This window comes from Polypterus senegalus, chromosome 2 (assembly GCF_016835505.1).
Source record: "Polypterus senegalus isolate Bchr_013 chromosome 2, ASM1683550v1, whole genome shotgun sequence".
NCBI classification, from domain to species: domain Eukaryota; kingdom Metazoa; phylum Chordata; class Cladistia; order Polypteriformes; family Polypteridae; genus Polypterus; species Polypterus senegalus.
Window position 1 is genome coordinate 177,040,228 of NC_053155.1, and position 13,942 is coordinate 177,054,169.

Sequence of the window (13,942 nt, forward strand, 5' to 3'; positions counted from 1 at the left end):
ATTTAGATATGCTTACATTTAAAATCCGCGATGGAGTGAAGCCGCGAAAGTCGAAGCGCAATATAGCGAGGGATCACTGTAGTTATTTTCTATAGGCTATGAAGTGAGATGCATAGTGAGCGGCAACACAGTGAAAAGAGCACACAGGAAGTAACATTGTGGCTACACATAACAATACATCTCAACAGAACTAATTACACTGCATTGTATTGTTTTTTTTTTTTTAAGTGACAGGACACTTTTGCCTTTTCATGTCTTGGGAACAAACAATCCAAAAACAACAAAAAAAATTCCTCAGAAACAAGAGCAGATTGAAGTGGCATAAGCCCATTATTGTTATTTAATGCAAGATAAGTCAGGCATACTGACGATACACTAATAAAAGAACTAAGTACAATGTTTTAAGTGAGTAAATTAATTGATCCTGATGTCAATCAATCTGTAAATGCATGCTGACTCCATGTTGAACCTGGCATTGTGAGGCAGGAATAACAACCCACTCTGCCCATGTTAAAACATTTGTACTGAACCTACTAAACTTTGACGCGACTACTTTAGTGAATAGGCCTTAAAGTGTGTGTGTGCTTCCTCTGCGAAAGACATGCACTCTTTCTGGCAGTTTGTTCCTGCCTTGTGTCCAATACCTGCTGGGATAAGATCCATCTAGACTGTGACTCTGCCCTCGTGAAGCTGGTTAGGAAGATGAATGAATGAATTAATTTATGCAGGGCTTGAAATGGTGCAGTACACACCAATACCCTATAGCGGCTTTCTCCCACTCAAGCACTGGTCATCTGCCTCACTTGCCTGTTAGGCAATCTCAATATTCTCTCTCATTGAAGTACATGCATGCTTTATCAATCTAATTGGAGAAGATACTATCTTTATTATAATGAAAGAATATAGGTGAATGTGTAATTGTTTGTTTTTGGCAAAGACGGGAGTCTCACAGTCTCCTTTTAAAATCGCTGAATCTCACAACAATTGTTTGCATTTTTCCTTCTTAAAATGACATGAATATGCTGTTTGGCAATATGTGTTTAATCTCAAGACATGGATCAATACTTGACATTTTTGGCTCAAAAATGGATGTATTTGGTAGGTTTTGAGGCTGTTCTTTCACGTATAGACAGGTGGTTCCATATAGTTCTATTGTAAGTTGCAAGAACAAAAAAAATATTTTAAAAATTTTATAAAAAATGCTTACATTAGAATAGTTTTGTGTGTCAAATTAATATATACCATGATTGTGAAGAAATAACTTTGACCTGAAAAATACCAAACCTATCCTTCAAGACCATGTATATTCCACCTCTCTACAGTAACTGACTGTTACACCACTAGGTGTCTTCCTCTAACTCAAGACTGTCCATGAGGCCTTAATCAAACTGCACTCTTTATTCTAAGGATATCTCTCTGTACTCCAACAGAATCACTTAGCGGTCATCACAAGCAGGCAAAATAAATGCTCTGGCACAGCATCCACTACTCTGAAATGGCTGTATTATTTGTTAAATAATTTCGTCAGTTTTTTACCATAAAAGGTGCCACACAAAAAAACATTAACTGCTTTTGCTTATTTGCCATTTCAGTCCACCCAATGTCCTGCCTCATGAATCCCATCTAGCAGCTCCTTAAGTTCAAGACTAGACATTGGCAATTGTGCCCTTTTTGGCCCCACAATGAAATGTCACACATGAATACCACCTGAGAAAGAAGCAGTAGTTTTGTTATGATAAAATAAGCTTAGAAATGAAAATGTTTTTATGAAAAATATATATTTTACCGAACCCTAAGAGCATGATTTTGTTTTCTATACACATTCTGACTGCACATTGTCATGAAGCAATTTTTGGCACATGGGTCACTAAATAAACTCGGAAACTCTTGCTTCTTGCCAGCCTCATGTATTCTTTTAGAAAGACACCTCCACAGTTGCATGGATGCCTGAGGTTCAGCACAGAATGTACACAAAGGGCATCTGGATAGGCCACTATAGAGTACAGCAATCACTTAAATACTAAGATAACTAAGCTAAGGTCTGTGCTGTACCACCTGCATAAGCAACTAAGCAGAAAGAATGATGGCTGGCATGCCCACTTATTATGAAATGATCACATCAGCCCTACCAAGTGTGCCAGCAAAGCCAGAAAGTGACTGTTTGCCAGTCCCAACTAATCCCTGACTTGAGAGTGTCATGTGCAAGTGCTTGTGCCTTGACTGCTTGGCCGCCCTTCACAGCAGAACAAGCACTGATCCTGAAGAGTACATCTTCACTCATGCCTGTTTCAGCTGAGGCAGTGGCATGGCTCTTATCTCACTGGCTTTGTAGCCAGCTATTGAAGCACTGCTTATGAGATTACATCATGTGCATCACTGTTTGGTCTTTGCCTGATGGAAACTGGAGGAAGAGGCTTTCCATAAAAATCTGTTGGAGAAAAAATAAAAACAAATTAGATATCCTGCATGAAGGCATTTAGGAAAATGCCTAGTGGAAGCTGGAGCCAAACATCCTGGCATTAGTAAAGGCAGAACAGAAACGCATAGTGAGGAGAGCGACATAGAGAGTGTCAGAAATCTAGTGCACCATTATACAGTGATCCTTCGCCTCCTGAGCATTAAAGGCAAAGATACTAGATAGACTGCAACACATATTCCTGGGTTCAAATTCCTTTGTGGAGGGGAACTACCCACGTGAAATGCACCTTTCATTTTTGGTGCTTTGATGCACACTATGCAGCTGTACATACAAGATATGACATGGAATAGATGACTGGACGACACACAATTTGTGAGCATCATGCACAGGATTAGTAATTTTGCAAAAGACAGACAAATGACAGAGTGAAATCAATTGTGTGTTAAACACCAGCAAGTTCAATTACCAGAGTGTCTTGTGTCCCCAAGTGGTTCAAGTTTAGGAAGTCTAGTTACTTTTGGGGTGGCCCAGCCAACTAAAACAACAAATAAGAACATGTCAAACATAAATACCACTGCCTTTTATATCTTACCAGAAAAAGTTTCAAAAAGTTTTTTTCTTTTTTTAATTCTTTAAGCAATATAGGCTACTTCAGACAGGATTGGCCATCATTGAGGCATTCATTTAAAAAATTCCGGAAGTCAGGCAGATGCCCCATCTGGAACAGCAGTGGTGGTACCCAGATGAGCTCTTATGTAGTTAGTTAATATACAGCATCTAACTAAAATTGCTCAGTTCATTTTAATTTTGTGCTCCTCTGATGGATTCAAGACATTATGACTTAAGAGTTTCATGAAGTTTACTAATCAATACTTATCTACTGTCCACCTCCCTCTCTGCACTAAGCTTCTTCACTCACCAGGGGGTGCTGGCGGGGCTGGGCTTTCAGGAACAGCCTCATCTGTGCTGACTGGCTCTATCCTGTGCTTCCTCTTCAGACACAACTTCTTAGTCTTCTTTTTTGTTTGCTCTGTGAAAAACACATATAAACATATATTTGCATATTCATTCATTCTTATCTAAATTACTGGAATTGCCTAAATAAAACATGACCAGTGTATAACAAGATTAAAATGCAGCTGAGTGGATAACTGCTGATCACAATGGCATGTAATATGAAGACTGATTGAGTTGTTTTGTGTTGCTCTGTGATTCACGAATCATCACAGTCTAACTTCCTCAACATGGCCCCGCTGTCATAGATGCAATATTTTTACAAGGGAGAGTGTGTGTATGTATATGTTCCATGACAGAATGGTGCCTTGTTTTGGTCTGGGCCTGCCGTATTCTTTGTTGTGTGGAACAGGTTCTAGCTCTGCCTCTATCTTTATCTGATCTGGCATAAAGCAGACACCAAACCTAGATCAATGTCAGTACTGTCAGCGGGATGTTTAAGAGTTGTTATTGCTGAATCATACAGTGTGAAATCCTTGAAAGCCATGTTAAAAAATGTTTCTTCACCTGAGCCCGCACTGTCTGGAGTCTGTCGTTCGCTACACTCCTCTTCATCCCCCTCTTCACCCTCGTCTTCCTGCTCAAGCTGCTGCTTTAGTGCTGTTGCATATGTCTGAACCATGCTACTGTTGCTTCCTCGTGGACTCTGTTCCTCGAGAGGATGATTTGTGGCCTCCATTTTTCTAACATTCTGGGTTGATGCTGCAGGGTTTGCACTTTTGTCTTCAACTTCAGTCTCAGATTTCCTCTTAGGGTTGTCTTTTCCCAGTTTTTGTTCATTCTAAAAAATATATAAATGTTGTTTGTTTAAATATAAATATTTCAGTACTGTACTAAAACTACCATATTCAGTAACAGCTAATAATGGTTTATGACTTACAAAGGGCAGTTAATGCATGTGTTTTTGCACAGTGCTTATTTGTCTTTAAAAGTTAACTCGCACTTTGTAGATTGTGTGCCCCAGGACTTTAACTGCTTGGTCTTGGAGACAAAGGAGAAACAGTGGGTCTATAAGGTAGCTCCTTGAAACATAATCCTACAAAATTAAGAATCCTGTGAGGATCAAGTCAAAAGTCAGAAACAATAGACAGCGTGGTTTAATGTATATGGTGTTGGATTGTAAAACACAGAACTTTCAGTTCACTTCTTAATTATGACTCACTGTGTAACCCTGACTGAGCCACCTAATCCCTCAGTGCTCAAGTAGAAATACACAGAAACAAATCAACCCTTGTTTTAGTACAAAAGCATTCACCAATCACATCAGCTAAATAAATCCATGTAAATGAAACCATGAATAAGGCATACAGATGAAATGAGTGCAGACCTTAAGCAAAGGACCAGGGCTCAGAGCTGACTCTCTGGTCCTCCCAAAGTTTGTTGATCTAAATACTGCCATTAATCGAAAATAAAATTATACAGTCATGGCAGCAAAAACAATTTAAAAATACCTGGATACTCTTCAAAAGTGAACAAACGTGAAAAATGTACATAACGTAGCAAGCGCAAAGAGCTAAACACAAGCAAAAAGATTAATTATAAATACAAGATGGAGGATGCTGTCTTACAGGAAGGCATAAGGATCTGACAGAACTGGCACAAACATGAGAAGAACGTGAAAGTCCACATACACAGCCACTCCAGAAAGAATTCAGTCCTAGGGTGTTGGATCTTTGCAGCAGCAGCACTAACTAATACTTCATCACACCACCCGCAATTAAGAAGTCATAATCTTTAAAAGTTGGCTAAAATGAAGAAAGCAGAATGTACATACACTGCATTATGAAATCACATTTCTTGAAACTAAAATAAAGTGACCACATTGAGCATCCCTCTCCGTTTTCCTCTGAAAACAGTTCTAGAGAATTCAGGCAGTAAGCTGCACCAAGTCACTTGAATAAATAAATCATTTATAAGAAGTAACAGGCCTCACATTTGAGAAATTTTTCCAAACTAAATCCCCGAAGACAATCTGGCTCCCTGTGGAACAGAGCCGCCTTGGCCTGGATTAAAAAATGTGTGAGACAACAACAGGGTGTTGAAGCCTTTAGGTTTACCAAATTAAATCAGAAAATTTAAATTCTATACTTGTCTGGCCTTTCGATACACATAAACACAATGGAAATGTATGTGTGACTCGATTAATCAGATTAAGTATCTACAGATTTTGCCCCAAAACAAACAACCAAATCTGAACCTTTTTGTTTGAAGTCTGTGATCGGTTTAAACTAAATTAAGCTATAGCAGCAGACAGATCAGGAAATGCTGATTTTTGTGGAATGAAAATAAGTAGCAATTTAGAGAAATAATCTTCCTTGAGAAAATGTGAAAAGTTTTGTTGTGATTTAAAGAGCAAAAGAAAAAAAATCACCTCTAAAATGATTTTAATTAATTTTGACTAAAAAGGTGATTTACCAAATATCCTACACACAGGTTTAATGTAGGTTTTCATTGATTCCAACCTCTTAAATAACTTACCTCTTCAGCTACTTCTGCATTCAATATAGTCAGCAATTGGAACTGTCATCTTCAAAATGTATATTCATTTATACATATACTGTCTTTTAGGATGGTAAATCAGAGTTGTATTCAGTATCCTACATTCAAGACAACTGTATATATTTAATAATGTATGACCCAGATGTGTACTACAATGAATTCTTCTTAAGAGTAGTTACAAAAATAATACCATTTGCCATTAACTATTAAAACTGACCACTTATGCCAGTTTTAAAGACTTCAAACAAACTCAACCTATAAACCAGGCCAATTCAAATGGCGGCCCATGGGCCACGTTAGACCCAGAAGTAACCTCAGAGTGGCCCAGCCTAAAATGATCTCAAATGCGACCAAAAATAGGTTTGGCGACTATCATTTCTACAGAGTTCGCCAGTGGTGAATGAAATCATTGCAACTTTAAACTATTATATTGTAACGGATTATTTTTTATTGTTGAGCGTATGTGCCATTAACATATGTATCAGTAAAGGCACCCCTTGCATATCCCTGAGCCGCGTAAAGGCTGGTTTATACCCCGCACTGGGTATGAGGGAGTCGCAATGAAAATGACGTCAGAGGTGGAGACGTGCATGGGAAAATCTTTCTAAGTACATGGCACTGCTGATGGGACAGCCGTGAATTCAGTGAGAGGCTGATTACACTTGTGCCGGAATATTGAACGAAGGGCTGAATATGACGCAATTGGTCATCAACTCAAATTTAACCTGTCATATGAGTGAATAAAACCGTGTAAATTGAAGTTCTATGGAAAAAAAAAATCCCTTGCTTGTCATGACCACCCCTTTAAATTGGGGGAGGATCTCATATTTTTAAAAGGGAAACAAATGTTATTGCTAATACTGTGCACTTTTTTGATTTTTATGCACTTTGAGATGTGCCTGGGTCAGATGTGAACAAAATGTTTATTTTTTTTATTTCAAAAGTTTTAAAAAAGTTTTGCTACTACCTCAGATTCTGTTCTGATATAACTTGTTTTTTATACGTTTTAATGTGCCTGGGTCAGATATGACCAAATTTCAAAGGGAAACAATGAATAAACATTACTTGTTTTTAAATACGTTCATTTGTGTTGATTTAAAATTTGTCATTACCTGCTGCGTACCGGCCGCTGAAAATGTCTGGCCCAGCTAAATTTCTTGGTGTGAAAATCTGGACCAACTGAATTTGTAATTGAATAGCCCTGCTATAAACTAAAAGGACAAACAGCAACCTTAGAATCAAAAACACTGCAAAACAATACACAAAATGATTTCCTAGAGATTAACTTTATATGGCTTGATATTTTTGAACATAGAAAATTAGGGGAACAAAAGAAATACTTTTGGGTGAAAGACATAAGGTTGGGTTGAGTGTCAGTTTAAAAGTGATCATGCAGAAGTGAGAGTGTGTGTATCCTGGGATGGACTGGCATTTGTGCCTGAAACTGCCAGGATTGATTCTGGCATTCATACTAGATCACGATGCTTTATTAGCAACAGAATTGAAGGAATCATTTTAATATCAGGCACGATTTACTGCCAGATGAAATATGTAAAATCAAAAAAGGTCCTCCAAGAACACATTTGCTCATTCCTGTCCTACAGTTGGGTAAATCAAATGGACTTAATCAGAACACAGATTTGGGTGGATATGTGCCAGATAAAATTTAAACGTAATAAAATCTTTCATATTTTTACATTTAATAATTTACTAAACCTGACTGTCCAGTTTCAAGGTTGGTGGAGGCCATTCTGGCAGTATCAGACACAAGGCAGGAAAAGTGCTGGGGTTAACATAATTTGATCCAAGGTCTCTGGAATTGTAAAGGAAGGGAGGATGACCACTGTGTCCCTTTAAATGTTGTTGTAAATATTCCATTCAGAAAGCAAACAAAGATAACCTGAGTGATTTGTTGTTGGACTGAGGATTAAGCAAATTCACAGGATGACAGTTTTAAAGGTACTGCATTGCTTTCTTCATCTTAATTCGAAAAAATGATCACATACCTCTTGAATGACATGACCGATGGGTTGAAAGGGATTAACCATTATAGTACTGGAATCATGGTCATCTTCCTGTATGGGACGTCCCTCTCGTTCGGCTTCTGCTCGTTCCCTCTGTTCCCTGCAAAGAGAATATTTCAGGAAACCCAGTAGTAGAGACATTACCCAATAAGGCAGTATAAAAACGCCTGAGTTGACAGATTACAGGCCCGAGTATTCAGAAAAAGATTTATGATGACATCCAGTCTGTGGAGTGTCACTGACAGCTGCAAGATGATGAAGCTCAAGAATATAGAAAGATGTGTTCTAATTGTTTTCCTAGATGATGTAATTACACTTTTTACATCTAGGGCAGAGTGCTTACCCAAATGATATTTGTTTAATTGTGACAGAGAAATGCTGTAGCACCTATCTTACCTTTCTTCTCTCACTCTTTTGACCCTCTCAGCTCTTTCTCTTTTGTCTCGCTCTTCCTGAGCCTTCTGCTCAGCAGTATCCTTCTGTACACGCTCACACAAGGCCTCATAGTCTTTGGCAATACTGCTTAGTAACCATCCAAGGCCTTTTTTAATGGACTTGTCCAGCTTCTTTCCATACCCAAGAACTGCAGAGCAAGGCTCCTATGGATATACATAACAGGGTATCACAGTTCTGCTTCAAGAGAGCTTGTGAAAGGCCTAACCTGCATAAGGTGCCTTCAGTGCTGTATTATCTGCTGTCCTTAAAAACTATGCAACTAATAAAACATGAAACTGAAGAATGGAGGAAATCTCCCTTCACAATGACCTCTTCAACAATAGGAATGGCCGGTAAAAAAATGTTATCAAAAGTAATACATGTTCATGAAATTCTTCCACTTACAAGCCTTATTACAAATATAATTAGTTAAAATTAGCATACAACAGGGATCATCAAATATATTTGTCATTTTCAATTCAGATCCCATCTTAAACCTATCCCAACTCGGCGCCCACGCTTTAACAGGCACACTACTTCATTAAATCCTGGACACTCTCATCAAATCACCCACTCATTCTCATCAAACACAGATAATACCAATTTAAATCTATCAAATTTATACATACTCAAAGTGAGACATTATGAAGCATACATTGTACTTAATTCATTCTGGTGTTTTCTTTCAAAAGTAACAAATTCAACTATTTTAAAATCATACTCTTTTTTTCATGAAAATCCACAGGGGCTGTACCAAATTACATAACTTTTACTCATTAGCTAGGATTTACTCAAATTGTAACTTAATTATCACTTAGCAAACAAAAATGTCTCTGTGAAAATGCCTTAAAATGGCAATTAAAACAGGTAAGGGCTGGGCGAAAAATCTAATTAATCCCATTATTCGAGGTTTTGTTTTAAATCAATTTGAAAAATGCTTAAAATTGAAAAATCAGATCTAATTTAATGTCCTTCTACATAAGTCTGCAGCTGTAATTCTAATAGTTACCACAACATGTACAGAGACCTATGTGTCAGACAAACACCAGTGAAGAGAAATGACTGCTGCTAATGAGTCATTTGGACATGGTTTGATTTTGCAAGATCAGACATGGAACAGAGCACTGTGCGGTGTAAGGTTTGTAAAAGAAAGGCTGTTAAAAAGTAGCAGCACTACAAACATGTTCCAGCATCTGAAATAAAGGCATCCAGCAGAATGGGAGCAATGTTTTTTCCATCGAAATTCTGATGCTAGCTGTAATCATATTCCCAGAATTGCCTCGTTTTCTAGTGTCACACCGTATGAAAAGACAGGGCAGAGATGGAAGAACATTACAGATGCAGTGAGGTGTTCTATTGGTAAAGTCATGGTGCCCGTTAATATGGTAGCAAAGCCTAGGTTTGTTAGAATGCTAAAAGTAATAGACCCCAAGTACATGAAATACCAAGCTGCAAATATTTTGCAAAGGTGGAATTGCCTCGTTTGTGCACTGAAACACGGGGAGAAATCGCGGTGCAGTTGGAAAAAGCATTGTTTTTCTCCACAACAACAGATCTCTGGATGAGCAGAACTATGCAGCCTTTAATGAGCCAGACAGTTCATTTTATTGACAAGGACTGGTCACTGAAAAGCATCTGCCTCCAGACGTCCTACTTTCACAATGACCATACGGGAGAAATAATGGCTCAAGGGCTGAAAGAATCCTTGGCATCCTGGAAGCTCACAGAAGGCCAAATGGTTTGTATGACCACTGATGCGGAGACAAATAAGATCAAGGCCTTGAAAGTCAATTGGTGGACTCACCTTCAGTGCTTTGGATACAGGCTGCACAACACCATAGATAAGTGGGTTATATAGCCTACTGGGCCTATTGCCAATCTCAATTTACCCTAGAACCACCGGTGTTCAGAACACCAGGACCACCTTTAACCGCCAGCAGTACATATCACACCTTTCATTTTTTGTTAATGGGCCATCGCATTAGCATACCGCTCACTCACCCATCAAGAAAACAATGAGACCGTCAGTAATCCTCACAGCAGCAGTGTTGCTGTCATCCCAAAAACACCATAAAACAATACAGTCGTGTTTGTCACATATTTTAGTGCTCATTTATTTAAATATTGGTTTTGATAATCCCACACTGGTCATAAAATAAAAGCCTATCTTTAACATAAATACTTCAGTCAAAAACAGTGCACTTTACAGTTCATTTCAAATAAAACGCAGAGTTGCCAACTTTGGTCAGCTGTCTGCAGTGAGAAGTTTGCATGTATGAAACAGTTTTATTACCTTATAAATAGTCTATAGGGTGTGCAAAATACCCCAACACTTTTGATGTACCTAATATTAATAATAATAAATTATGTTGAATTAAATCAATAGTAATTAATAATAATAATAATAATTATTAATAGTAGTAAATTATATTACTAATATAACGGAATAATATAGATTTGCTGTAAGATTTCTTGCATGAGCGTGAGAGTTTGAAAGCCAGAGTGTCACGCCAGATGCGTGAGAGCTGGCAACCCTGAAAACTTATAGCTTTTGTTTCACTTGAGTGGATTTGTATAAAAATATTACTTTGTACAGTTGTTAAAAAGTGTAAATTCTGAAGAACATGCAATCACCAATAAACTACGTCCACTTATACAACATTTTATAAAATACATACTGCGTTTGAAAACGTTTCAGCTGTACAATTTCAGGACAGAGCAGCCACTGTGTTAGGAACATTACGGCTTTTTGGTTGAGGGTGTTAGATTTGCTGCTGTTATTAATTAACACTAACTGCAAATTAGTGCATACAAAAGGGCTGCATATGACGTTCACTGACGTTGGAAACAGTGGTTCTAGTGTTAATCTGAGCCAGATAATTAATCATTTTATACTCAAATAGCCTAAGTACTTATAATTAGTAATAATAATAACATACTCTTCTTGTCACTATAGTGATTTAATTAGTTATTCTAAAGCCAATTTTTTTCTCTCCATTCACAGAGAATGCCGGGAAAGACAGGAAGATTGACCATGCCACTGGAGTGTGCAATAAAGTACTTTAGCTAGAAAATGTGTGCAATAAAGTGTGCAATGAAGTCCTTTAGCTGGAAAAAGCAGAGAGACGTTGCAGCATTACAAACTGAACTTGGTCTACCTACCACCAGCTCATCTCTGAGCCTCCAACACAGTGGAGTTCAAGACAACAAATAATTGAAACCAAGAGAAAGCCATTGGGCAAGTGCTAGGCTCAGATAAAAAAGAAACAAAACAAGACACTTAGTACCCATATGGCAAGGCACTGACGTGCTAGAATCTGTGAACAATGCCATTAAACCACTGCATGATTTCACTGATGCACTGTCTGGTGAAACCTACTTGAGTATCTCTTTCCTTAAACCGGTGCTCCACCTATTCAACAACAGTCTACTGAAGTCTGAGCAGGGAGAGACTGAGCTCACAAAAAAATTAAAAGCAACATACTGGAGTATCTGAAGAAGAAATACTGAGATCTGGCTACAATTGAACTCTTAGACATGGTGTCACTTGTAGACCCCCGATTCTGGACAATGTATATAGAACATGACAAGGTGAGCAGAGTAAAGGAGAGGGCTATTATAGAGCTATTGTCTTTGCTGGCTGACAAGACTCCTCCCCTGAATCATGTACAGCTGTGAGTGTACATGAAGAGGATCCTTAAGTTCAGTGTGGAATTTTGGAAAAGGTGCCCCAAGAAGATGCTGAGCCTGTGTCAAAGAGGAAAAAAATACCCGGGAGCTTCTTCAAGGAGCCAGTGGAATTTGCCCTGACTTCTGAAGAAGACAAAATCAGAGCTGAACTGTCAACTTACTTGCTGTGCCCTGACACAGACCCACTTCAGCGGTGGAAAGTACATGAAGCCATCGTCCTAAGGCTCAGTAATTTGGCTAGGAAATACTTATCAATCCCTGCAAAAAGTGCCCTTCTGAGAGGGTCTATAGTGCAGTTGGCAACACTGTGACATGTCAGAGGGCATGCCTCGAAGCCAGAGTCTGTAGACAGACTTGTTTTCCTGGCAAGAAATGTGAAACTTTAAATAAATCTGAGACAAAAAAATAACAGGTAATTCATTGTACAGCTGTTTCACAAATTGTATACCATTATTTTGTTTGGATCAAACACAACCTCAAGATATATGGTAGTCTTTTGGTGCTGTTCTTGTTATTCTTTTGCACTTTAATGATTAAAGAATGTTTAACATTGTGTTATTGTTGCATGGCTACACAATGTTGGGAGAAAAAGCACACCTTTCTTATTTGTTATTTATAATTTATGTTGTTATTGCCTGGCCATGGTGCTTTGTTTTATGTAAATGTATTTCAGTTTATTTGTTAAATTACTTTTCTGCATTTAATGCTTTATTTTATGTTTATTATTTAATATGCATTGTATATTTCATTTTTATAACACCCCTGAAGTGTAGCTTTTTTGCTATTGTTATTTCCATAGACCTTCAAAATAAAGAAAACTGTTTTTGAATTCTGTTTAGTCTTGAGTTCATGTAAACATCGATTAAAATCGAAAATTGATCATAACACTAAAAAAAAGCAAGATTTTATTTTGTGCCCATATCGCCCAGCCCTAATACAGAGAATTATATTTTTATACAAAAAAGTATGTCTTTAAAATACCATTATTCCAAAATGCTCATCAGACCTCTCTGATCTATACAGTACAGTGAAACCGTCACTATAGTACAATGTGCAGTGCATCTACCCATAGTAGCATGGAACTTTATCAATAAAGTTTATTAACCACATTCAGAACCCTGGCATTAATTTTCAAAAAAAGAACAGCAGTGTTTTATGGGACTTACTTAGCTTTATCATTTGCACCTTTTACTCTATGTCCGACTCTGAAGCTGTCTGAGCCCTTTGCTTTTGAAGGGAAGCCCTTCTGCTTTCTCCTGCATTACAGTCAAAGCAGAAAATAGGACAAGAATAACAATTTGATTATGAATTTTCTCCTATATCTTGCATCCCTTGTTAAAATGAATTATGAATTAACTAACCCTTTCAAACACTCTGAATATGCCTGATTTTACAGATGCTGATTTTTATAAATTCTACATCATTTTAATATAAGCAGGAAAAAAAATGTATTTGCGAATGGCTTTGGGGGCAAGAGAAAACTTGCATATGGGCCAGGTCTGATATTGCATTATTCTCAAAATGTCTTGAGATAGGATTCAAATAATTTTTTCTGTGTTGATTGTTGTGAAATACTATGCTGTCTGACAGCTCCATTTAATAAGTTAATTTAAAATGTTAAGAAAATAAAAAGCACTGTATTCTACTTACAATCTGACACAAACACTTGTTCTCATTAACAAGCTTTTCCAGAGACAAGTACTCAATGATGTCCGCTTCCCCTAATGCTCCATCTCTGTCCTGCTTGTTCGCCAGCCTAAAAAAAACACACAAAAAAACAGAAAATGTGTAGACAAGCTACAACAGAAAGGTTTGATAGCTGTCACATCCTTCTGGTAAAATCATTTAATACAAACAGAAA

General features: G+C 37.6%; 1 protein-coding gene across 1 annotated transcript in view; it reads right to left on the reverse strand.

Annotated features, from left to right (window-relative positions):
- Nucleotides 1-212: 212 nt before the first annotated feature.
- arl13b (ADP-ribosylation factor-like 13b) overlaps nt 213-13,942 on the reverse strand; it is an 84,282-nt gene continuing 70,552 nt past the window's right edge. Inside the window, exons 4-10 of the mRNA XM_039744968.1 lie at nt 13,732-13,837; nt 8,353-8,555; nt 7,939-8,056; nt 3,941-4,214; nt 3,339-3,449; nt 2,886-2,954; nt 213-2,428 (exon numbers count right to left, since the gene is read on the reverse strand). Of these exons, the coding sequence (XP_039600902.1) occupies nt 2,352-2,428; nt 2,886-2,954; nt 3,339-3,449; nt 3,941-4,214; nt 7,939-8,056; nt 8,353-8,555; nt 13,732-13,837 (958 nt within the window). The 3' untranslated portion in view covers nt 213-2,351. The remainder of the gene's footprint in view (nt 2,429-2,885; nt 2,955-3,338; nt 3,450-3,940; nt 4,215-7,938; nt 8,057-8,352; nt 8,556-13,731; nt 13,838-13,942) is intronic.